Genomic DNA, 24,601 nt, shown 5'->3' with positions numbered 1-24,601 from the left:
GTAGAGCGGTAATATCATCTCTCTGCAGACTTCACATCTATTCTTTCCCACCGCTGATATCTGGCTTTTCAGCACCTGCTCTTCCAAAATAGTGCTATCGTGTTGTATGCCTCTCCAGGCAAAGTGAATATTGAAATTGAACTTTTTGACTTTTGAGCCCACTCTATAAATGTAATATTTGTTAGTTTGTCTTTGAAAAATATTCATGTCATCAAGGTTAATGTGGAGCACAATCTGATGAGAAAACACATTAAACTTTAAAGACCTGCTGTAGGTTCTTAACTCTTGTTTAACCTCAATTAATGCTTAACTGTTTCAGACGTGTTCACATTACACATTTAAGGGCTTTATTTGGTAAATTATATTCAAGTGCAGGAAGCTAAAAGCAATTCATAACCTGCCATTTTGTTATCATATCATCATGAGTAGTGATCACGACTGCTCGTTGTTGCTGCTCTTTTTTTTAGATTTTGCATGAATGCCTGGTTAATTAAAAAAAAAAAAGTCCTGTTTGATTTTTTAGAAAAAAATTGCAGCCAGATGCAAAAAAATCCACTTTCAATAACAATTTTTTTTTTAAATAATATTTAACTTGTTTAAATTGGTGAAAATTACACATACTGTGTTTATATACTGTATATATTATATAGTTGGTATTTCTAAATGTTTACTTAGTCATATTTTGCATGTTTATTATTACAGAAAATTATTTTTAATGTATGTTTTCACTGTAAATAGGAAGTTCATTTGGCAGTTTTACAGTCTTTATCATTTTATTGTAAATATTTTAGAATCTCTATTTTTTGAAGGAGAGAATGTGATTTCATAACTGCATACATTACTCACTATGTAAAAACGAACAAAAAAAAGTCTGCATACTGTTGCTTCCAATTATACTTTCAAATTGAAACTCACTGCAAACGTGATGTTTCGAAGAGAATGCTCATTGCTCACAGATGTTTCAGTTAAGTACCTGTATTAACTGAGCTTTGGTTGTTTGTGCTTCACATCCATGTCGTTTGCATGTTGATGTCAGGCAGAACGGAGAAGTTCCATGAAGTCTCTTGCTGATTAACTCATAAACCAAAAAAACACTTTCAGAAACAGTATGCGTTAAGAAAACAGGAAGCAAAGTCACAAAATCATGAGCCTTATATAAATGTATATTGACAGTTCAAAGATGCAAAGCTACTTCCTGAGGTAAAGAGTTCAAACAGAAAGTGGTGCTTGAAGGGCCCCATCAATCTTCTCTAGCACGCATGTCTCCTTGCTGTGACAGACATCTGTCCATTTTGGGCTTATTAAGCAGAAGGACTAGAGCTGACAAGCCCATAGAAACAGAGAAGTGCAGCTCTCTCATAATGAGCCATCACCTTCCCACACCAAATCCTATTTATCTGCCTTTTATTTATAAAAATTTTTTGGCTTGGCAAAACGCAATGCATTTAAAGAATCTTTTTCCAGTATAAAAAACCTTTTGTGCAATGAAAATTTTTCATGCATATTAAAGGTTCTTCATGGAACCATCAATGCCAATGAAGAATTCTTATTTCATGCTGGGTTAATTTTATGTTAGAAAATGTTTTATCTACTAGTTCTCAGAAAAACTAAATAATGCCTCTAATGCTTAAAAAAAAGGTCATAGGACACCAAAGTGTACTGCATTTGTGAAATTAGGCACTTTCCTTGTGTTGTTTATGTTCAGAAGCAGATGTTTAATAGCTGGTGGCACAGTGCAAGTGTGTAAAACAAATGTGTAAATACCGCATGGCTATGGCAAAAAAAAAGCTCTGTTTCAGCTAGTAGCGAGCAGACTTTCCTTACGGCCATCATTAGGCAGATTTACAGAGCACTGTCTGAGAAAAGCTCCATGATATTGGTTATAGAGGGCATTAATTATGAAATAGACTTCTGGGAAGAAATAACAAAGTGTGGTCAGAGGTTTAAGAAGACTCTGACAATAAATCTAAAAGGACCCAATGATCCTATTAAACTTTAAAGCAGATTTAACTGTCCATTAGCATGAAACGCAAAGGGCAGGATGAATCTATGGGCATTATTAAGCATTCAACACTGATTCATTTTTAAACTTTGTTAATTAAGAACATGCACTTTCTGTAGGTGGAATGAACCGAGCATTGCTCACAGATTATCATTTATGTATGCTAGCAAACTAGCCTTTAGAGACTGGCCATTATGACATATTGGACATTACCAATGTTCACAGAGCCCACAAAATCATTAGCATTTCCCTCAAAAAGTAGGGACCAACAGGTTCTTTTGTAAACAAATGTTGTAAAACATTTCCCCATTTTGCAAATGGCAGTCCCAGCCAAAATAAAGGACTCGCCTAAATAAAGTAATGCATAGTGTCGATATGAATGCATGTGTTTGATTGACAACAAGAAGGATTGCAATGTCTTTCTTCCTGTCTCAGAGTTTTTCGAAGAGAAATGCATTGAGGTCTGTTTGCACTTTGATGTTTGCCCAGAGCGTCTGCATTTTTAAAATCTCACGAAGTATCAGTCAACAAATGAGAATTGAGACCCTTTAATAAACTAAAATATAAGCTCCAAAAAATGGAAAAAAAAAAGAGGATTGAACAGAAATAGCGCTGTTTAGTGTGTTCCTTCTTTGAAAAGGGTACAGGTATTTACCACCAAGTTAAAAAGCACTGACATTGGGGACAAATCCTTCAGCAGACATGCACAGCATTACTGTGGCCTACCGTACAACAAACCATGAGATGCTCTTATCTTTTAAATGCTTGGTCTATTTGTAATTCGAAAGCTTGAAATTTCAGTGAAGCGCTTAGCTTGAAAGCGCTGAGCCAACGAACGCAATGTTGTACAGTTGCCACGTAAGCAGCGACCTCCAAAATCAAAGCATCGCGGTGCTTAAAGCACAGAGAGACTTTTCCAAGAAAGCGCATGAGAGCTTTTGATGGAGTAGGCGGATATGACACAGTGCATCAGCTTGGGAAATGGACTTGTGATCAGAGGGCTACACTTATGTGGCTCACACTGTTGCGCCCTAGAGCGAGACGTCTAACCCGTTTCACACGAGAGAAAATGGAGCAATGACTCAGTTATGTAAGAACACTTTGAAGCTCCGTTGACCTGTGCTTGTAATGCTCTTACACTTTCTCCTCAGATTGATGCTGCGAGAGGAACCGCCCAGCGCTCCGCCCAAGAACATCGTAGCCAGCGGCAGAACCAACCAGTCCATTATGGTGCAGTGGCAGCCACCTCCGGAGCCTCAGCTCAATGGAGTCTTGAGAGGCTACGTCCTCAGGTGAGGTGTGCATGAACCATTTCACAGACAGAACTTGATGAAATGTGCCGAAATATGACTCCTGGTACTTCCACAATACTGTGGATTCAGTCCAAGATTCTCTATCGAGTCATTTTTTTCCACTGAATGGTCATTGTAGACTGTTTTTATGTTTTTCTGCTATTTTTACAGGTAGTATGTTTATTTCCCTGAAAAATGTAAATTGTTTGAGCTATCCAATAAAGCAGCACTGGCTCAACCAATAACATGCGTTTGAGGTGGGACCATCTGTTTCTGTGACCAATTAAAGTATTTAGGAATTGGATGAAAATATTATTTGGTTATACTTTACAGTAAGGTTGCTTAAAGTTAATTCAGGGAATACTTCACCCAAAAATGGAAATGTTGTCAATAGGGCCTTTCGCACCGCTTTAGTTCCAGAACTAAAAGTACAGTACTAAAGTACTGGGACGACTTTGCGCTAACTATTTCCCAGTACCATTTAAAAGGTTGCATTCGCACCGACAGTGGGTACTAAGAAGTGACGTAAGCAGGTCGACAGCGACATCATTTGTACGTGGCGTTCAACAATGTAAACAAAGAAGAACAACGTTAACAACAGGAGGATTGAGGATGCTGTGATCGAAGCTGTGTTTTTGTTGTGTTTCACAATAATGGACATGGAATTTCGACGTATACGTCAAGCGATTGAAAGAACGGAATGGAGGACTAAGAATTTCCAATGACAATTTTGTTACATTTCATTGAGGCTGATAGATGCACAAAACGCCGTAGACAAAGTCTTCAGGTAAATGCCGTTTATAAATGCTTTCAGTATGATACAATGTTTACACAGTATATGTTTACACAGTGTTTTAAATCATGGCGGGTGAGGGCATTTTCGTATGCGTTTAGCCAATCAGCGTACACTTATGTCACAGATAGTTCTCTAGAACTGTTTTAGACCCTACTCTGAAGTAGGAGCTAATTTAGTTCCTCCAAACGGAGTTCCTGGAACTAAAACCATTCCTAGTTCCCACGGTGCGAACACGCCAAAAAGTGGGTAGTTCCACAATTAGTTTGGGTACTATGAAAAGGTTCCAGCGGTGCGAAAGGCCCTATCATTTACTCACCCTCATGTCGTTCCAAACCTGTATAAGATTCTTTCTTATGTTGAACACAAAAGAAGATATTTTGAAGAACCAAACAGTTGTTAGTCCCCATAGGGAAAGAAATACTATGGAATTCAATGCGGACCATCAACTGTTTGATTACAAGCATTCTTCAAAAAACTTCTTTTATGTTCAACACAAGATAGAAACCCGAACCGGTTTGGAACGACATGAGGGTGAGTAAATGATGACAAAATTTTCATTTTTGGGTGAACTATTACTTTAATACATTAACTATCAAGGAGCAATACATTATTTATTAATCTTCGTTAATGTTAGTTAATAAAATATACAAATGTTCATTGTTGGTTCTTGTTAGCTCAGGTGCATTAAATAATATTTACAGATAAAACTTTTTATTTTAATAATGTATTTGTTAGTGTTGCGATAAACATTAACCAAGATTAATAAATGCTTTAGAATCATTTTTAATTGTTAGTTCATTTTAATTATTGTAGATAACAAATGGAGCCTTAGTGTAAAGTGTTACCATAATTTTTTAAATTCCATTTTGTACCACTAATGGCACAAAAATATGCATTTTAAATACGTGTTTATTCATTTGGCAGTCACTTTTGATTAAAAAGTGAAGCTTATTTTGGGGCCAGCAGTGTCAGTTTTGATTGCGTTTGTCATCCCATCTAGATAATGGAGTTGACCTTAGTGCTGTCACTTTCACTGCTGTTTTAATACAGTTGTAGCCAAGCACATTTATAAGCAAACTGATTTAAAAGGAGTGTTTGACATGTCTGTGTAATAGTGAATCTAGTCAGACTGTATTAAAGGTTTTGGCCAACATGACATGCTCCACACTAGTGGTCAGAACAATGCTGTTTTGGTAAAATTTAAAAAATCATACATAATAACATTTATTTAAATATAATTTACTTATTAAAAAAGCAATTCTGCCATGAGCCATGACACATCAAGCTGACCACTGGTTAATGTCAGCCTAGTTTTTGCAGTTTATTCCACAGATGTTTTGTCTGATTGAGCATGTTAAATCGCCCATCAGCAAGTACATGACGAAGCTTAAGAGGCTGTTAGCAGTATTTCTGCAGTCCTAACTCTTTCAGTTTGCCTTTCTGAATGACAAATATAGATTACCGTTACCTGCTGGTTGTTGCTGCTAGATATTTCTTCTCACACAGGTGCATTTAGCATTGACTGTAGTCATTGAGCTGTGCTCAAGCGCAACTCTTTGGTCCAGACAAAGGCGACGTGAGGTGACACCACAGTCGGCTTTCATCCTCGCTAGTTTTGTCGATTCTGTTTGTCTGGGCCTTTATATGAACAACTTATCAAAATTATTATCAAAAGATACTGATTTAAGTCTTCAGAGTCACATGGTCCTTCAGAAATCATTTTAATATGTTGATTTGCTGCTCAAGAAACATTTCTCATATTATTATCAATGTTGAAATAAGTTTAATATTTTTTATATTCTATGATGAATAGAAAGTCCAAAAGAACAGAATTTTTATTTGAAATATAAATCCTTTGTAACATTTTACAACTTCTGTGTCCTTGCTGAATAAAAGTATTCAAATCAGAATATTAGAATGATTTCTGAAGGATCATTCAGGGTATCCATTCAAGATCTTATTTTGATTTATTATAGTTATTTTACTCCCAACAGAGAAAATCAACCAATTAAAATGACACCCATTTCTCTTACATAGCAAGAACTTGGATGCATTTCATTAGCAGTGTTTGACCACTCTTATCCTCCTCAGCGGATGCGTAGTGAATATTTATGCTGTTTTTTATAGCATTCCCCATCAGTGGTGTATTTAACACAATTTCTTCCCTGGAAGAGAGCCAGCGTGTGCCTAATAATTATACAGCCAGTGGGATGACTTCTAACGGTAAGGTGACCTGGAAGAAAATCGTTGTCGCTCACTGTTTGGCCATCGATTGCCCTGATGCAGGTACCGGCTCGCCGGGCTCCCTGGAGAGTATCAGCAGAAGAACATCACCAGCCCTGAGATCAACTACTGCCTGATCACAGAGCTCATCATCTGGACCCAATATGAGATTCAGGTGGCCGCGTACACCGGGGCAGGCCTGGGCATCTTCAGTCAGCCTGTCACTGAGTACACGCTGCAGGGAGGTGAGACCTTGTTTCTTTGTCACACTCTCAGGGTTTTTTTTTTTTACCTAACAGTTGCCACTTCTATCGGCCTCTGTGTTTTCATCTATTCCTTTTCATCAGCGGAGGCAGGAAGCATGCTGGTTTGAACCGGTTGATGCAGTACTTGTTTACATGCCACGCTGAGGTCAACACTGAGCCTCCACGTAGACGCCACATTTGTTTTAGAGCCCTCTTCTCAGACAGCTAACTTCCATGCTAATCCTCTTCAAAACAATTATGTCAATTATGTACGAGGCCACTTTTCTCGGGAAATTCAGAGTCTTCTCATTTGGACATTTTGGATGATTATCTGGGGAGCGGCAAACGTATCGACTCTGCTTTGAGAGGCTTCATCTTTCTAATTATTTTAAATAGACATAATATAAACAGAGTCTGTCAAGCAGTTGAATGGTATTGATGCATCTCCGCTGAACACACTCGCAATTAGCATCACAGATCCTAAGAGAGAGAGACAATGTTATTTTAACTTCTTGCAGTTGTTTGAATGAATGCAAATTGGGGCTGTCAGTTTAAACATAGTCATTTATAAATGTATCATATTTATTCATGTCTCCTCACTCGTATGCTACCACAGCATTTAAAGTCGGTAAGATTTTATTTTATTTAAATTTTTTTAAAGAAATTAATACTTTTATTCAGCAAGGACACATTAAATTGATCAAAAGTGGTTCTTTGTGCAGTTCTTTTGGACTTTCTATTAATCAAAAATGATTTGAACAAAACCAAACTTGATTCAACATTGATGATAATAAGAAATGTTTCTTAAGCAGCAAATCAGAATGATTTCTGAAGGATCATGTGACACTGAAGACTGGAGTAATGATGCTGAAAATTCAGCTTTACCAGCACAGGAATAAATTACATTTTACAATATATTCTAATATATTCTGTAATATTTCAAAATATTGCTGTATTTTGATTAAATAAGCAGCTATGGGGAGCATTAAGACTTCTTTCAAAAACATTCAAATAGTTTACCAACACTAAACGTTTGAATGGTAGTGTATAATAAATTATGTCTGCAACAATAAAGTTATTTACTACTAAATTACCTTCATTTGTTTAAAAAAACTTAATTAATTACTAAAATTGATTGACAGATTTATAAACAACAGCTCGGCTACATATGTTTTATCCAGTGAGGAACTTGAGGTAGGGAATAGTGCCTCTGAAGAGCAGAGATGCCACTGCATAATGAATGTGTTTACACCGCTTTAAGAGAGGGCTATAATTGGCAGACTTTTGAAAGATAGTCTTTTGATTCAAAATAAGTCAAAGCTTGACAGGCAACCTGAAGAGATCAGCCACAGAAAAATTTTTAAATAAATGCACAACTCTCTCACCAGGCTTTCATGAATATGCTTTTTGTATGAATTTTTCTACCAGGGGTTTTATGAATGTACACAACCAGTTCCTCAGAAAGTCAGAAATTTTGTTTTGTGTGTGTCATACAAATGCGTGCTTTTCAATTCAATTTCAATTCAACAATCAGGACTCTGATATTGTTTTATTGTGTTTTGGCTTATATAAGACCTGTCCTTTCATTCGACTGCCTCCTCTCTCTCTTCTGCCTTTTAGAAGGGTACTGGGTGTAAAATAGAATGTGAATATCTTTTTCCTTTAATTTACTGTGTCCATGCTACAGCGTGCTACTTTCAGAAAAGGTCAGAAATGTCTCAGGCACATCTCAGGTGCACTGTGAACATTGTAACACTGGGCCACTTAATTTACCTGATGAATTTTAATACTGTTGCAATTCTAACGTCAGTCATTTTAGTGGCTGTGGATATAGTTGCTGTCCTTTGCATTATAAAAAACAAGAGCAAACTCTGTAACCTTGGACTATTTTATTAAAGTTGACAATGGGACTATGACCACAGCTCAGTCCAAAGTGGCCATTTTCAGTTTTCTAATCTAATCATTCCATCAACAGATTTTTTTTTTTGGACTTCAGGCTTATGTTTATGCATTAGCAATTAACTTTTTAACATCTGTTGTCATTTTTCACTATCATCTCATGTTCATCAATGCATATTTTATGTTTTTGGCGAAAAAATTATTGACAACTTGTGTTTTCTGCAATTAATAAGATCTTAACAGATAAAGTGTCCCTTTGAAAGTGTAGATTTGAAAATGTCAGCTTCATTGTGATTTTTGCAGTTCACACTGTCATCCGAAAATAGATTTGGAGGGAGAATCAGATTTGGGATGCATTCAGCTGCAGTGTGAATGTAGCTTGTCAGATGCGCTCAGGTGGTGGCCGTGCCTGTATGTCTTGTGCATTCAGCAGTGCTCAATTTTCGTGAGTGCTGTTTAACTCAGAGATGATCGCTCAGTATGTAGGTGGAAGCCACGTACATTCAGTCCAGCATGGCGATCAGCTGTGTCCCACAGCCTGTCAATTTTACGGCTTTGTTTGCTGAAAGCTTTCCATTGCACTGTAAAAAATTTCAAGCGGTTTCAGCTAATTATTATTTAGTACCTAGTTCCACAGAAATTTTACATTCAGTCAATTTCTGGCTTCAAAGTGTTATCTGAATTGTTATTTTTTAGTTGGCTCAACCTTTAGTGGACTAGTTTTATAGTCCATGCAACTAAAATGTTTTAATTGATCAAACATTTAGAAGACTACAGCAAGTTATGTCAATTAAAATTTAACCATTTACTCTGTTACTGTTTTATATGTTACCTCAACTAAGATTTATTATTTGGGCATCATAAGAAAATGCTGGGGAACTACATAAACATATTTTTATAGTTTAACAAAATTATAAAAAAATATTAAGTGGTATACAGGAATGAAGAAAACATTCACCTACATCTTGGATGGCCAGAGGGTAAGTAAATTAACAGCAAATTTTCATTTGTGGGTGAACTATCCCTTTAAAGCTCCAGTTGACAAACATTACATCTGTAATGCAACTGCAAAATTAAGTTTAAACTTTGTTTAATGAACTAAGAAAAAACTAAACAAAATGTTAGCAAACAAATATTTACGAAAATTACTACTGTTCACAATTACATCTTTAGAATGAGGCAGAAGAAAAAAAAATGAACCAGGTGTTACAGTATATAAAATCAAATCAAGTCACCTTTATTTATATAGCGCTTTATACAATACTGATTGTGTCAAAGCAGCTTTACAGAGTCAAACAGGAAAATAGTTTGTCAATAATGTAAGAGGACAATAACAAGTCATTTTTCCAGTTAAAGTCAGTTCAATGGTGATTCAGTGTTGACATCATCCAGTTCAGCTCTCTTCCAGTAATGTCTTTGCAATGAGCCAAGCTTCCCCAAATAAGCAAGCCAAATGCGACAGCGGCAAGGACCCAAAACTCCATTGGTGACAGAAATGGAGTAGAAAACCTTGGAAGCAACTGGAGACAGTCGGGGGGCAGTTCTCCTCTGGCCAGACGAAACCAGCATGGCATTGTTTAATTCTAGGCTGCAACACAGGTCAGATTGAGCAGAGGACTCGTCTGGTTCTCGTGGTCTTGTCCCGATGGCCAACGAGGTCTTCGGAGGGGATATGTCTCGTGAGCTCATCTAGCTGACATTCAGGACTGTAGAAGTCATCTCTAGGTGCTGATCCACCATCTGATCTGGATACGGACTGGATCTGGGTGGTTATGGTGACCTCAGAATAAGAATGAAACAGACTAATATTAGCGTAGATGCCATTGAGAACAGTAAAGCACATTATACTTGTAGTGAAAACTCTAAACATTTACACATATTACCTGGAATGAAAACAATAAACTCCTAGTCTTGAAAGTACGCACAGTGTGTATTTGCAGTGGAGCGGTCTGGTCACGTGCTAGTGTTTGGTGCCTTGGAAGAACTGACTGGGTTGCATCTGAAATCTTGCAACGTTGACAAAGCACCAATTAAACCTTTGGCCACACTCTGATGGAGAAAGAAAAGTACATTTTAAGTAAAAAAAAAAAAATGAAATTATGCCTTTTAAATCATTTACAATGTATCAATATCAGTTAATTAAATTTGTGATGATACAATACACACAAAAAAGTGTGTTAAATATACGTTTTGAAAATTCAGTCTAACTTTAAGTAAAGTTATAAATATTTATTCAGTTCCACTTGACTTGACGCCTGAATTTGACATACACTGTCTTATATGCACTTTTCTTCGGATATACAACTCATAAAACACTTTCTAAATGTCCACTCAAAAAAAATCTAATATGTTGCATGATTTTCTCGTTAAATTTAGTCTAAAAAAATTACATTTATTTAGTGCAACTCACCTGAGGCATGAGCTTGACAAGATGGCGGCGCTGTTTCTCACGCGAAGACTCACTCAGGCGCGTGCATGTGCAGAATGATCCCAGTGTTGGCTGGATTTATTTTTATTAGTTTAGTCAACATTTAGCATTCGATTGAAAATAACCATTCATTTAATGTTTTTAAATTATATTTGTGCAGACTTAATATAATATGTCTTCTCAACTAAGCCCAAGCAATAAAATTAGTTCAACTTAAATATTTTTGCCCTTCCAACATTTGGTTAATTGGATTTTTTACAGTGTAGTCAGTAGAAATGAGTCACTTGAACTGAGACATTGCCAGCTTTATCATTTGTTGAAGGCAGAGCTGGACTTACAGAAAACTGGATTTTTTTCTTTCCTCAGCCCTTTTTCAGAAGCTTCATTTGAAGACTTTCACCAAGACCAAGAACAAGAAAATGGATTAAGCCATTCTGGTTCATTAACATGTTGATTTATTTATTCTTACTAATCAATAGCAAATTAAAGGGATAGTTTACCCAAAAAAGAAAAATCTGTCATTAGTTACTTATCCTCATATCACTCCAAACCAGTAAGACCTTCGTTCACCTTCGCAAAACACAATTTAAGATATTTTTGATGAAATCTGAGAGCTTTCTGACCCTGCATAGACAGCAACACAACTACCACGTAGTAAGGACATCGTTAAAATAGTTTTTGTGACATCAGTGCTTCAACCATAATGTTAGGAAGCTACGGGAATACTTCTTGTACGCAAAGAAAAAAACTTTATTCAACAATTTCTTCTCTGTCAGTCCTGCTCCTGAAAGGCCACTTTCTTGAAAAGTTTAGCCCTAACACACCTGCCTGGAGGCTTCTAGCGATCCTGAAGACCTTATTAGCTGGTTTCAAATGTGTTTGATCAGGGTTGGAGCTAAACTCTGCAGGATAGTAGCCCTCCAGAATCAGGTTTGGGCACCCCTGCATTAGGTTGTTATAGGAGTCTAACATACAGTATGTGCTTGCCTCTAGTTCCTACAGCTCCCCCTCAGGGTGTGGAGGTCAAGGCAGTGAACTCAACCACAATTGAATTTACCTGGAATCCACCACCTCAACAGTTCATCAATGGTATTAATCAAGGTTACAAGGTAAACTCAATTTTCGTCTACTGGTTACTATTGAGTCCCTGTCCTATCAAGAAAATATGATATGTTTTTTGTTGGTCTGTGCCTCAGCTGATGGCGTGGCCTGAACGATCTCCAGAGGATGTTATCGTCGTGACCATCACCCCTGATTATCATGGGACACGCCACCTTGGTTACATCAGCGGTCTAAAAAAGTTCACCTGGTACTTGACATCAGTGCTGTGTTTCACCACACCAGGGAATGGACCCCGCAGTGTCCCCAAACTGGTGCAGACTCACGAGGACAGTAAGTAATAGACTGTTAGTCTGTCTGTCCCGATGGCCACAAAAATCACAATGATCTTTATTTATGAAAAAAACGCAGAACAAATGTGCAAATCAAATTATTTACCCAAAATTATTCTTGTTCTTCATGAGTAATTCCGGTTGTGCCTTTATGGCAGATGCTGTTTTACAGAGAAATGACCAAATAACCATTCATTTATTTGTTATAAATGTATTATAGCAAAAACATTGCTATAATATATATAGTATATATAGGACACAAATTTTTATAATGCTATGGGAACTACAACGTAAACATGGTTTATAAGGACACTTCCTGTGTCCCTGTAAACCCAGTGTGTTAAAAACATACTAAACTGTGTTTTTTTTTTTTTTTGGTTGTTTGATGTAAGGGGTAGGTTTAGGCGTAGGGTTAGGGTAAGGGGATAGAAAATACATTTTTGCACTGTAAAAACAAAAACATTACTTCTAAGCAAGTGTGTGTGTGTGTGTGTGTGTGTGTGTGTGATTTTAAACAACACACCAGCCTATGAAAATTGAATTTACCACAGTCATGAATATTTACTGTTATTGCAAAACCAATGAAACACCTGTTGCATGAACTTTTTAATCCCCGTTTTAATTGAGGCTTCAGAGATAATGAAGTTAAACAGAATAGTTCAAAACAAAATGTTTATTTTAATTACTGAGAATGCCAAACCAAAAAAAAAAAAGTTGGCAGGAAATATTTTAATATATGTAGCTTACTGCCAACTTTTGGCCTTTACATCAGCATAATGACACAGTGTTCTTGCTCTGTGGGGTAGTTTAGGGGTGATAAAATACCAAATTACAAAATGTCTTGTAAAAGTCACATTAATTAAAGTACTGTTCAGACTTAAGTACAAATACTGCTCTGTGGGTCAAGCCGATGTAATTATATCAGTGTCTTTAGGCATCTGTGATACTACAAGTGAGAAATTAGTTGGGTGTACTTTAGGAGGAATGTTAGTGAGAAAAAAATGAACAGAAAAAGCAACAATGTTTGTGTGTGTGTCAGGTTTTGATATCGTTGGGATCTTTGTTGCGGTTCATTATAAAGGGACTAAATAATGCTTTATTTCATATGTTTCATAATTAGAGTTTGGATTAGTCTGTAATCAGCCCAATTAGGTACAATAGAAAGAGCTTGTTTAGAAACACAAGGAAGTATGCAACCAGGAAATGACTTTGTGTTCAGTTCCAGGCCCTGTTGGTCGCTTGAGCTTTACAGAGATTTTGGACACGTCTCTAAGAGTGAGCTGGGAGGAACCCGTGGACAAGAACGGCATCATTACTGGTGAGTGTTTTTTACCTTTATGCTGCTTTCATTGATATGATTCTGTAGAAAAACTAGAAATTATAAGCAGACGTGTCACAATAATAAAGGAAAACACTTATATTTTGCAGCAATAAATCTGAATGAGTTTATTTGCACCAGCATTTGCAAAACTCTTTTTGGAATGATGAATTGTTCATTAGATTTGTCTTTGCTGTTAAATGAAATCTAATCTGCCCCCCTCTGTTTAAATGTAGCTGAACATTGCATTAGGCTGAGCAGGTGAGCCCGGAAAGGAGCTCCATTTTCATTTGGCAACTCTTGGGTGTTCGTATAGCTTTATTAATGGATACACTTCTATTTAACACTTCATTGAGTTTTTGCACAAAGGCAATTATGGCAGCGTTGTTTGCTTTCAGTTGGCAGAAACAATTTTCACTCCCTGTTGCACAGCTGTAAAGGATGCTTTTGTGATTGTGAGTCTTTCCGTGTGACTCTGTGTGTGGGCACATATGCATGTGTTTTAGTATTCCAGGAGTGCTATTTACCCATATTGTGCTGGAATCATTACGACCACAAATGGAAAATCAAACAGATCAAAATAAAAATGTTAACCGTGATCAAAAGATCTGTGAGCATGAGTTGACATTCCAGCATAAGGCAAGAACATGAGCGTGAATCTCACGAAACCTGTTAAGAACACTTCCAGGTCATATTTCTCCCCAAAATCAAGAAGAGAAAGACTTTATAGAACCATGAGTATTTTTGCACTGTGAAACTATTTTAAAGAGAATTAAGCACATTTTCAAGTTATTACTGTAATAAATAAGCAAATAAATCACTCATTAATCCAAAAACATTACTTTAATTGTATATTATTTACTACTATTTATGAGAGTAATACTTTTATTCAGCAAGCATGCATTAAATTGATCAAAAGTGACAGTAAAGATATTTGTTACAAACGATTTTTATTTTAAATAAATGTTGTTCTTTTGAACTTTATCAAATAATCCTTATAGAGTAAATGAGGCACAAATCTGTACATAAATCTTATGTTCCAGATTCTTTACACATTATTATTATTATTATTGTTACGGGGCTGACGAGACGTGAGGATCCATATGCAAAGCTTTTTTGAAACATGGTCAGAAAACAGGCAGGGTCAGAGATCGGCAAACAGGTATGGCAAGGGCAAGACAGAGCAATCCGTGGAGCAAGCGTGGGTCGACGAACGGCGAACAGTATCCAAAGGGGCAAGGCAGAGAGATAATCCAGAAACGAAAGCAATAATCCAAACGGGGAGCGAACACAGTCCAAACGGCAAGGCAAAGGGGTAAATCCAGTAAACACGGGCAGGGTCAGACACGGCAGGAAAACAAGGCAAGACTAAGACTAGGACTATGGCTCTGTAAAGTAGCTATCGCTTGGTGAGTGATAAATGCTAACAATTACAGGAACAAAACAAACACGGAATGGCATGGTAAAGCAGCTAGCGCTAGGTGAGCACTAAACGCAGATCAATACTCGGCCCTGATGCTGAGGAAGTCCATGGCTTAAATAGGGTGTGTGATAGGGTGATCAGTGAAATCAGCTGTGTAATCAGTGACAGCTGTGTGTATCGTCAGTGCAATGTATTGTGGGAACTGTAGTCCAGTGTGCTGTGTGGTGTACGAGTCCATGTGGTGAGTGAGTGACATCTGGTGGCGAGTTAACGGAAGAGCATGGCCAGGATTCGTGACATAGCCACCCCCCCCGGCCCAAGGAGCGGCTTCCAGACGCCCCTAAATAATCCAGGAGGGCGGTGGAGCGGAGGCGGACCAGAGGGCGGGACGGAGGGCCAGGTCCTTGAGGAAGTGGGAGGACCGGGGATCGGGGCAGAGCAGGACATCCAGCCGGAACCGGAGACCAGGACAGAGCAAGAGCCCACCAGGGCGGAGCAGACGGAGTTGGAACCCACCAGGGCGGAGCAGATGACCACCAGGCCCGAGCAGAAGACCACCACGGCAGAGCAGACGACCACCAGACCACCACGGCGGAGTAGACGACCACCAGACCCGGGCAGAAGACCCCCATGGCGGAGCAGACGACCACCAGACCCGAGTAGAAGACCACCACGGCGAGGCAGACGACCAACAGACTCAGGCAGAAGACCACCACGGCGGGGCAGAGGACCACCAGACCTGAGCAGAAAACCCTAGCCAGGAAGCAGACTGGGCAGGAAACCATGGCAGAGTCTGAGATCTGGGGGAAACAGAGACAGACAATACAGGGAGAGCAGAGACAGACAATACAGGGAGAGCATTCATGATCACAGAGGGCGTGGCAGGGCAGGACGAGGATTCATAGACGGCGTTTTTAGCCGTGACAGGACAGGGCGAGAGCTCAGGAACGGCCTCCATGGCCGTGACAGGGCAGACAGTGAGTTCACAGATGGCCTCTTTAGCCACTTTAGTGATTTGAGCTACAGGAAGTTCTGGAGTGGCCTCTGTGGGGCGCTCAGGAGGAGCGGGCTCTAGGGGACGCTCTGGAGGAGCGGCCGCTTGAGGGCGCGCAGACACTTGAGGATCAGGAACGGCACTCCTGACTTGAGAACTGGATTCTCGGGATTTGGGATCGGCACTCCTGGCCGTGACTTGAGAACTGGATTCGGGAGTAGGTGCCACCACTTCGGGATGTTCTGCAGCGGAAGCCGCCACCTCTGGAGGCATTGGAGCAGACTCGTGAACAGGAGAGACCTCAGAAACAGACTCGTGGACAGGAGAGGCCTCAGGAGCACAGTGTGCAGCCCACACACTCAAAATGGCGACCGCCATAACGGGAAGCACTGAGGTCAGGGGAACAGTCTCTGTAACAGCCAGGGTTGAGGCCCTGGGAATGCCAGCTACTCGCACCGACATCAGTGGTGGGTCCATCATACTGGATATCAGAACTCGAAGGACTGACCTTGAATCTGTGGTAACAGCCTCTGGCAGTTCGGCAGAGGCGTGAAGAGACTCTGGCTGAGGAGCTGAGGCGTGAAGTGACTCTGGCTGGAGCGCTGAGACGTGGGCAGACTCTGGCTTGACAGCGACGACGTGAGCAGACTCTGGCTTGAACGCGACGACGTGAGCAGACTCTGGCTTGACAGCGACGACGTGAGGGGGTGTTGTTGTTGTTGCCGCCATTTTGTGAGTGAGTGCGGTGCCGCGTTCCTCCGCGACACCCACAGTAAAAGAGCCCACACACAGCAAAGCATAGTCCATAAATTGACTGAGAGATGAACGGGGACCCTCGCGGATTAACTTTGACCGGAGCGGCTGATTAATGCCCTCGCAAAACAAATCTATTAGAGCATAGTCCGGCAGGTCAGAAAAGTAAACAAGATCTAAAAACTCCTGTATGTATTCCTCGAGCGGTCTCAAACCCTGCTCGGGGGTTAACAACAGTCATGCAGTGTCCATACCTGGCCAATGTCCACTAGAAAAGCCGCTGGATCCTTTTATGGCCGAGTATTCTGTTACGGGGCTGACGAGACGTGAGACGTGCGGATCCATATGCAAAGCTTTATTTTGAAACATGGTCAGAAAACAGGCAGGGTCAGAGATCGGCAAACAGGTATGGCAAGGGCAAGACAGAGCAATCCGTGGAGCAAGCGTGGGTCGACGAACGGCGAACAGTATCCAAAGGGGCAAGGCAGAGAGATAATCCAGAAACGAAAGCAATAATCCAAACGGGGAGCGAACACAGTCCAAACGGCAAGGCAAAGGGGTAAATCCAGTAAACACGGGCAGGGTCAGACACGGCAGGAAAACAAGGCAAGACTAAGACTAGGACTAGGACTATGGCTCTGTAAAGTAGCTATCGCTTGGTGAGTGATAAATGCTAACAATTACAGGAACAAAACAAACACGGAATGGCATGGTAAAGCAGCTAGCGCTAGGTGAGCACTAAACACAGATCAATACTCGGTCCTGATGCTGAGGAAGTCCATGGCTTAAATAGTGTGTGTGATAGGGTGATCAGTGAAATCAGCTGTGTAATCAGTGACAGCTGTGTGTATCGTCAGTGCAATGTATTGTGGGAACTGTAGTCCAGTGTGCTGTGTGGTGTACGAGTCCATGTGGTGAGTGAGTGACATCTGGTGGCGAGTTAACGGAAGAGCATGGCCAGGATTCGTGACAATTATTAAGTCTTACTTAAATGTTTCTGTTCTCATGTCAGATATGTATGTATGTATGTATGTATGCATGTATGTACCAGAGCTTATTAAAAACCACAACAAATTCCTTGTGTGTTTGTGCACACTTGGTGAATAAAGCTGATTCTGATTCTGAAAAAAAATGTTCAGTGGAATCACTGTTTCCACAAAAATATTAAGCAGCACAAGGATGATGTGACACTGAAGATTGGAGTAATGACTGCTGAAAATACAGCTTTGCCATCACAGGAATAAATAGCATAAATAAATGTATTTATAATATTTTGCAACTGTTTCAAAAACATAAAAAAAACCTGTATCAATGTGAAACTTGTTTTTTTTGTGTGTTTTTTTGATACTGTAAAAATTAGAATCTAGTTGATCTAGTAAAATTGATCTTTGAGAATTATGAAAATTAGATAAAAAAGGATGGCAATGAGAAGACATTACTGTAAATAAACAGTGAGTAGAATATTTCTTCAATGTCCAAAAATGGCTGAACCATTAATTGTCATATAAATAATGTCAAAACTAAGTCTTAAAAATACATGGGTTTATTTTATGTATGCAAAATATAATAATTTTTTTTTATTTCTTTGTTTTGGCTTGAAATATGGCCAGAACAACCCATTTTCATGAGAGTCACTCGTGACGTCTGAATAATGCAGAGAAAGAATTAGATGTGGACTAACGAGGCAGCAGTAGATTGATACTGGACATAGATTAAGCCGAGTGAGTTGCGGAACGGCGCTGAATGTAGATTGAGAGTTTGGAGACGAATGAGATCAGACATACATTAGACTAAATAGCTCCTGTCTATATCAATGTACACAGCATTGTTGCTCTTTGAATGTTGCCTATGCCTGTTCTCCAGCGAGCTCTCCCAGCGCAAAGCTTGATTTATGAGCGCCTCAATGGAAAAGGACATTCAGCGATTGGAAACAGTGCTGACTCTGGGAGAAAATACTCCCAATAAACAGCAAATTACATAGGATCTCTGCTGGCTATTAGTCTCAGTTAGATTTGGGTTAGGGGGCAGAGCCCTGGGTCTAGACAACTCACTACAGCAGTTCCCCATTTCACCCACCTTGTTTGTTAAAGAGAGATTGTTTATTTCAAGTTCAAGACCTCAGAAAAATTCCTCGTGCTCTGGCGAGTTGTCATCCCAGGTTGAACTTGGACGAGACGCCCCAAATTGACCCATTCCCATGGTTTTTGAGCTGCAAAGTGTGTAAAAAAATGACTTTTCAAGTTTTAATGAATGTGATGGTGTTTTGCAGGTTACCTGGTGTCCTGGGAAGTTCAGGAGAAGAACCAATCACGAGTGGCACGTACTTTGACCAACTCCACATTGGACTACAAAGTCACCGGTCTGACGACCCTCACTACGTACACACTAGAAGTGGGAGCTATGACGGAGGCGGGTGTAGGAACTGTAACTTCCTCCACCATTTCATCTGGAGTGCCACCAGGTCTGTCGTAGCTTTTAAACATACACAATTAAAAATAAAACCTGCATTACAGGAGCTACCCTTCCTTATTTCTGCATGAATATTGTATACAAGCAATATGAATGAGTGATGATCTTTTATGCTGGTCTTTTTTGCTCAGAAATTGCGAAGTTGGTGCCCGTGCGCTGCCATAAATCAAATGTGGCACTGAAGGAGAAATATTCATTTGCACCAGCTTTAAAGCAGGCTTTCGCTCGCTGAAAGAAGGCAAATGCTGAACTGGCTGGACTCCAAGCCAGAACCATAATGCCTGCTGATAAATTGCATATTGTGAGACATTAGGGAAACAGACATCTACACATCTCAGTGGGGATTTCAGGCAGATGCAAGACTATCGTCTGTTATTTGATTTAATTCCAGTGTAATTTCATCAAAGGTTTCTCGAACCAAATGAGACTTTTTATCTCTGCACTTCAAAAGATTCGCAAATATCTTTTTATTTTATTTTATTTTTTTTGACTCAGTGCAACGTGGATCTGCACAGTGTTATTAAAAATATTCCGGTCATGATTTCGAAATGTTGAGTGTTATTGACTTTAGAAGGCATGCTTGTGGATGTTTTGTGGTTATTGATTGTTGTGATGTGTGGATGTTGTTTAGAGGTGACTTTTAACTTTTGCTTCGTTTCGGTTTCACACAGAACTTCCCGGGCCGCCATCAAATTTGGTTATTTCCAAGATCAGTTCACGATCTGCTACGCTGAAGTTCCGTGCAGGGGATGATGGGAAGACAACCATCTCCAAGTGGATCGTTGAGGGGCAGGTGAGTCATATTTCAGTTCTTCTTTATCCGATCATTATCCGCCTACCAACACGCTGGCCTGAAGCTGTACATCCTCACAGTGCTCCCTGATGAGTATTCACAAGCAAATAAAAACATTTTACATGATAATGAAATGTCCCTGCAGTGTTGAGCGAAGTACTTATGATGATTTGTGTAGGCTTTGTCTCCTAATCCTAGGAATGTGCATTCCAGTTATTTTGACAGCTTGATGGATAAATCAGTTGAGTTCTGGAGGATTTAAGGTGGAACAGTGCAGCAAAAAATGGCTGATATATTTTCAAAAATGGCTGTAGGATTGTATCTCACAAAAAAATTAAATGAATGAAAGAATTAAACATAAAACAAACTAGAATTCTTCAATCTTGATTTGTCAATTAACAAGATTTTTGGCTGTTATAACGCATCTAAAATCAAATCAAATTGAATCAAATACAGCTGACAGTGGAGCAAAAAATATGTGCAATTTTTTATTTTTACAGTAGGTCACTGAACTAAATTTTTGACTGTTGTATCATGTCTCACTAAAAAAATTTTAAATAATCAAGCTCTTGAGGATTTAAGGTGGGACTGTGGTGCAAGAAAATCTTTTTAATCTTTTTGCAATTTTTATTTGTCAGTCAATGTATATTGACATTTTTGGTTGTTAGTTTGTGTCTTATAATAAATAAGAAATGAATGAATGAATGAAAATGGAAAATGTTAACTCAATCTCAGTTTGATTCAGCCAGTCTGCTCATCAGTTTTGTATACTTTAGGTTACACCGTGCTCATTTAGTAGTGTTTAAGCACTCAAACCTACACTTCTATTTCAACCTGAATAACAGCAAGTTCCAGTTGTGATTGCTCTCCACGGCTCAGAGATGTATTGAGAGCACATCCTCGCCCTTTCCACATCGCCTGCGACTCTTGCAAAAGTCGACGTCAACTTTCCGAACCTGACGGCGCCAGGCCGGAGGTTGCAAAAGGAAGCTTCTGCTTTTCATATGGCGGCACTTGAATTCCAGAGTTGATTGAGGCCGGGCTATCTGCCGCTGCAGAAATCTGTCACCAAGCAACAGAGAGCCCCTGCATACGCACCAGCTATGAAATACAACGGCAGCTCCAGCATAAGGTGCCACACGTCCAACATCTATCACGTTGGCATAAATGCTTACCGCATACTGTACACTCCACTGGTCATAGTAAATCTTCCTGAGTGCTATGAGCTTTGATTGGTTTAGACTTGGCTTGCACAATGTGTTTGAAATGGGGCAGTGGCTGGCACTGTCCTGGACTCAATTGAAAAAGCTTTAACCTGCTCCGCTCTGCATTCCCGCTGAAGGCCCATTCCCTACAAAACACTCTAAGAGCCTTTGGCCTGTGACATACCGGGTATAATGAAGTGCAGTGTGGGGATTTTTCTTCTCCTTCTTTCATTTACTTTGCTGCTTGGACTCTGCACTCGACAAATACTGAGAGATACCGTTCTCAAAAGGGTCTGAGAACTGGCTCTTTTAAGATGTTTGGAAATGCTGTGGCAGTTTATTGTCCTGGTAGTCTCATGTAGCCAGACTACTGCCATAAAGTCCACTGCTTATTCTGGTGAAGAATCACTCATCTGACTGATACATAAAATGACAAACCGCTTTGACTTTGTGACATTTTTAGGGTGTACATCCCATTTACAGACTAAGTCTTATAGATTTTGTAGTGTTTTTGTAGCAGCCCTTGAACGTATAAACATGATTTTGCGTTCTGGTGATAAATGAGTGAATATTGATTTGCAGTTTTCATCAGATAGTCTGTAGGATTTCTCAAAATCTATTTATAGGACGGTCAAAGTTAATGTATAAAATTAAAATATTTATTAAATATGTTTAATCAAGTATTTTTTTACATGCTTCACTGATATTGATTGTGAAAAGTAAACATTTGAAATAAATTGAAAATCTTTCTCTTCAGATTTATTTCCTTGTTATTACTCTATTAGTGGGTAGAAAAAAAATTATACAAAGTGAATGTCTTCCAGATAATGTTTTAATAATTTTTTTGGGTTTAGTACAGTGACAGCCAATTATTTAATTTTGCAAACAAAACATGTTATCTTTATAATAATATCTAAATAATACCAAAATAATTGGCTTTTATATTGTTGTTGTTTTTTTAACCGTATGACTGTAATGGCAATAAATGTGATGAGTAATATTTTTTAATTTATTTCAGATGTGTTTGCTTTTCACAATAAATTTAGTTTAAAAAAATTACTGCATTAAACATATTTAATACGTATTTTAATTTAGTACATTAACTTTCAGCCTTAACATTTATGTGAATGGGTCTGTTTTAGAGAAAATAATATATATGCCTTCATTGAGTATGTCATGGTCACAAGGAGCACAATTGAGCAGACACAACTTTTTCTAAAATTTTAGACATAAACGGAAGATTTCTGTAATTTGCCAGTTCACTAGGATCTAGTTCTGGTTTCTTAATAAGAGGCTTAATAACCGCCAGCTTGAATGGTTTTGGGACGTGACCTAAATATAATGATGGGTTAATAATATTGAGAAGCGGTTCTTCTGCTACAGGTAACAACTCTTTCAGTAGTTTAGTGGGTACAGGATCTAATAAACCTGTTGTTGGTTTAGATGCACTGATACGTTTATTTAGCTCTTCCTGTCCTATAGTTGTAAAGCACTGCAGTTTTTCTTTGGGTGCGATGAATGAAGCTGAAATACTAGACGCAGTAGAATCTATATTTATTGTATTTCTGATGTTATCTATTTTATCAGTAAAGAAATTCATAAAGTCATTACTATTAAACTGAGAGGGAATATTTAGATCGGGTGGCGTCTGTTTATTTGTTAATCTAGCCACTGTGCTAAATAAGAACCTTGGATTGTTTTGGTTATTATCTATGAGTTTGCGGATATGCTCTGCCCTGGCAGCTTTTAGAGCCTGTCTATAGCTGGACATACTGTTTTTCCATGCAATTCTAAAAACTTCCAAGTTAGTTTTTCTCCATTTGTGCTCAAGATTATGAGTTTCTTTCTTGAGAGAATGGGTATAACTGTTGTACCGTGGCGCAGTACGTTTTTCTCTAACCTTTTTCAATTTGAGGGGGGCAACAGCTTCTAATGTATTAGAGAAGATAGTGCCCATGTTGCTATTCATTTCGTCTAGTTCATGTGTATTTATGGGTACACAGAGCAGTTGAGATAAATCAGGCAGGTTATTTGTGAATCTGTCTTTGGTGGCTGGAACAATAGTTCTGCCCGGACGATAACGCGGAGCCATATAATTAATATCAGTAATACGCAGCATGCACGATACAAGGAAATGATCAGTAACATCATCACTTTGAGATACGATATCTATATCAGTAAGATCAATTCCATGCGATATAATTAAATCTAGCGCATGATTAAAACGATGAGTGGGCCCAGTGATGTTTTGCTTGACTCCAAAAGAGTTTATTAGGTCAGTAAAAGCAAGTCCTAACGCATCATTTGTATTATCAACGTGAATGTTAAAATCTCCGACAATTACCACTTTATCAACCTTGACCAATAGATCTGAGAGGAAATCTGCAAATTCTTTTAGGAAATCTGTATATGGCCCTGGCGGTCTATACACAGTAGCCAGAGCAAGAGACAGGAGAGATTTCTTTTGCATATCTGACAGTGACCTAATGTTTAGGAGCCCAAGCTTTAAAAATAGTTTTTGTTCATTTATTTAGCGTTTTTCTGGTTTAATCACGATCAGATTTTTTCTAGATCCTGCATTAAATTTATATTTTGATCTCGCTATTCGGGGAACAAACACAGTCTGTATAGATTGGACAACGCAAGTACTTCTATCTTTTAAGTGGGTAGAACAAAAGCCATCATAGCAGTTATTTGAGAATTGGCTTACTAGTCATATGGAGCGTAGTGTCCTGGAGATGTTATCTGACAGGAGTTCCGCTCCGACTCTGCTGGGGTGCAGGCCATCAGCACAGAAAAGCCTAGGACGCTCCCAGAAAAGATTCCAATTATTAACAAAGAGCAGTTTCTGTTCTTTACACCATGACAGTAACCATTCGTTTAAAGCAAAAAGTCTACTGAACCTTTCGTGTCTTCGTCGATACGGTTAGGATGCGGTCCTGACACGATGATCGTCGTCGTGGGTGATGTGCTGCGTACCGTCTCGATCAGGCTCCTGAAGTCCCTCTTCAGGGTTTCCGTCTGCCGCAGCTTGGTGTCATTAACCCCCGCGTGCAGCACGACAGCGCCGATGCTCTCATCGCCCTTCAGGATCGCGGGTATCTGCGCAGAAACATTGAGAACACGAGCACCAGGAAAACAGTGAGTGTGCTTTACCTTCAGCTAACGTAGCACGGATGTGCCTGGACGATGGAGTCTCCGACGATCACAGCGTCGCGTTCCGCCTCGCGGAGGGGAGCGAAGCGGTTCCGGGTGGAGATCTCAAAGACCGGAGTCGGTGGAGGGGGAGAGGTCATTGCCCTGGTTCTGGCTCGCGTCTTCCGCTGCTAGTGCACACAGGGTCGCCGGAGTGAAGGTCATCTGGGAAGAT

The 24,601-nt window shown here is 39.3% G+C and overlaps 1 protein-coding gene across 2 annotated transcripts in view; it reads left to right on the top strand.

The window, feature by feature from the left end:
* The window catches only part of LOC306868710 (protein sidekick-1-like), a 377,664-nt gene that overhangs the window by 282,069 nt on the left and 70,994 nt on the right, over nucleotides 1-24,601 (top strand). For both annotated transcript variants that reach the window (XM_079415005.1, XM_079415004.1), the window contains exons 16-22: nucleotides 3,154-3,294; nucleotides 6,377-6,558; nucleotides 11,879-11,994; nucleotides 12,082-12,277; nucleotides 13,496-13,594; nucleotides 19,034-19,225; nucleotides 19,905-20,026. In XM_079415005.1, coding sequence (XP_079271131.1) covers nucleotides 3,154-3,294; nucleotides 6,377-6,558; nucleotides 11,879-11,994; nucleotides 12,082-12,277; nucleotides 13,496-13,594; nucleotides 19,034-19,225; nucleotides 19,905-20,026 — 1,048 coding nt within the window. The remainder of the gene's footprint in view (nucleotides 1-3,153; nucleotides 3,295-6,376; nucleotides 6,559-11,878; nucleotides 11,995-12,081; nucleotides 12,278-13,495; nucleotides 13,595-19,033; nucleotides 19,226-19,904; nucleotides 20,027-24,601) is intronic.

The sequence above is a fragment of the Barbus barbus genome, assembly GCF_936440315.1.
Source record: "Barbus barbus genome assembly, chromosome: 4".
NCBI classification, from domain to species: domain Eukaryota; kingdom Metazoa; phylum Chordata; class Actinopteri; order Cypriniformes; family Cyprinidae; genus Barbus; species Barbus barbus.
This window is presented reverse-complemented; position numbering and strand designations above follow the sequence as displayed.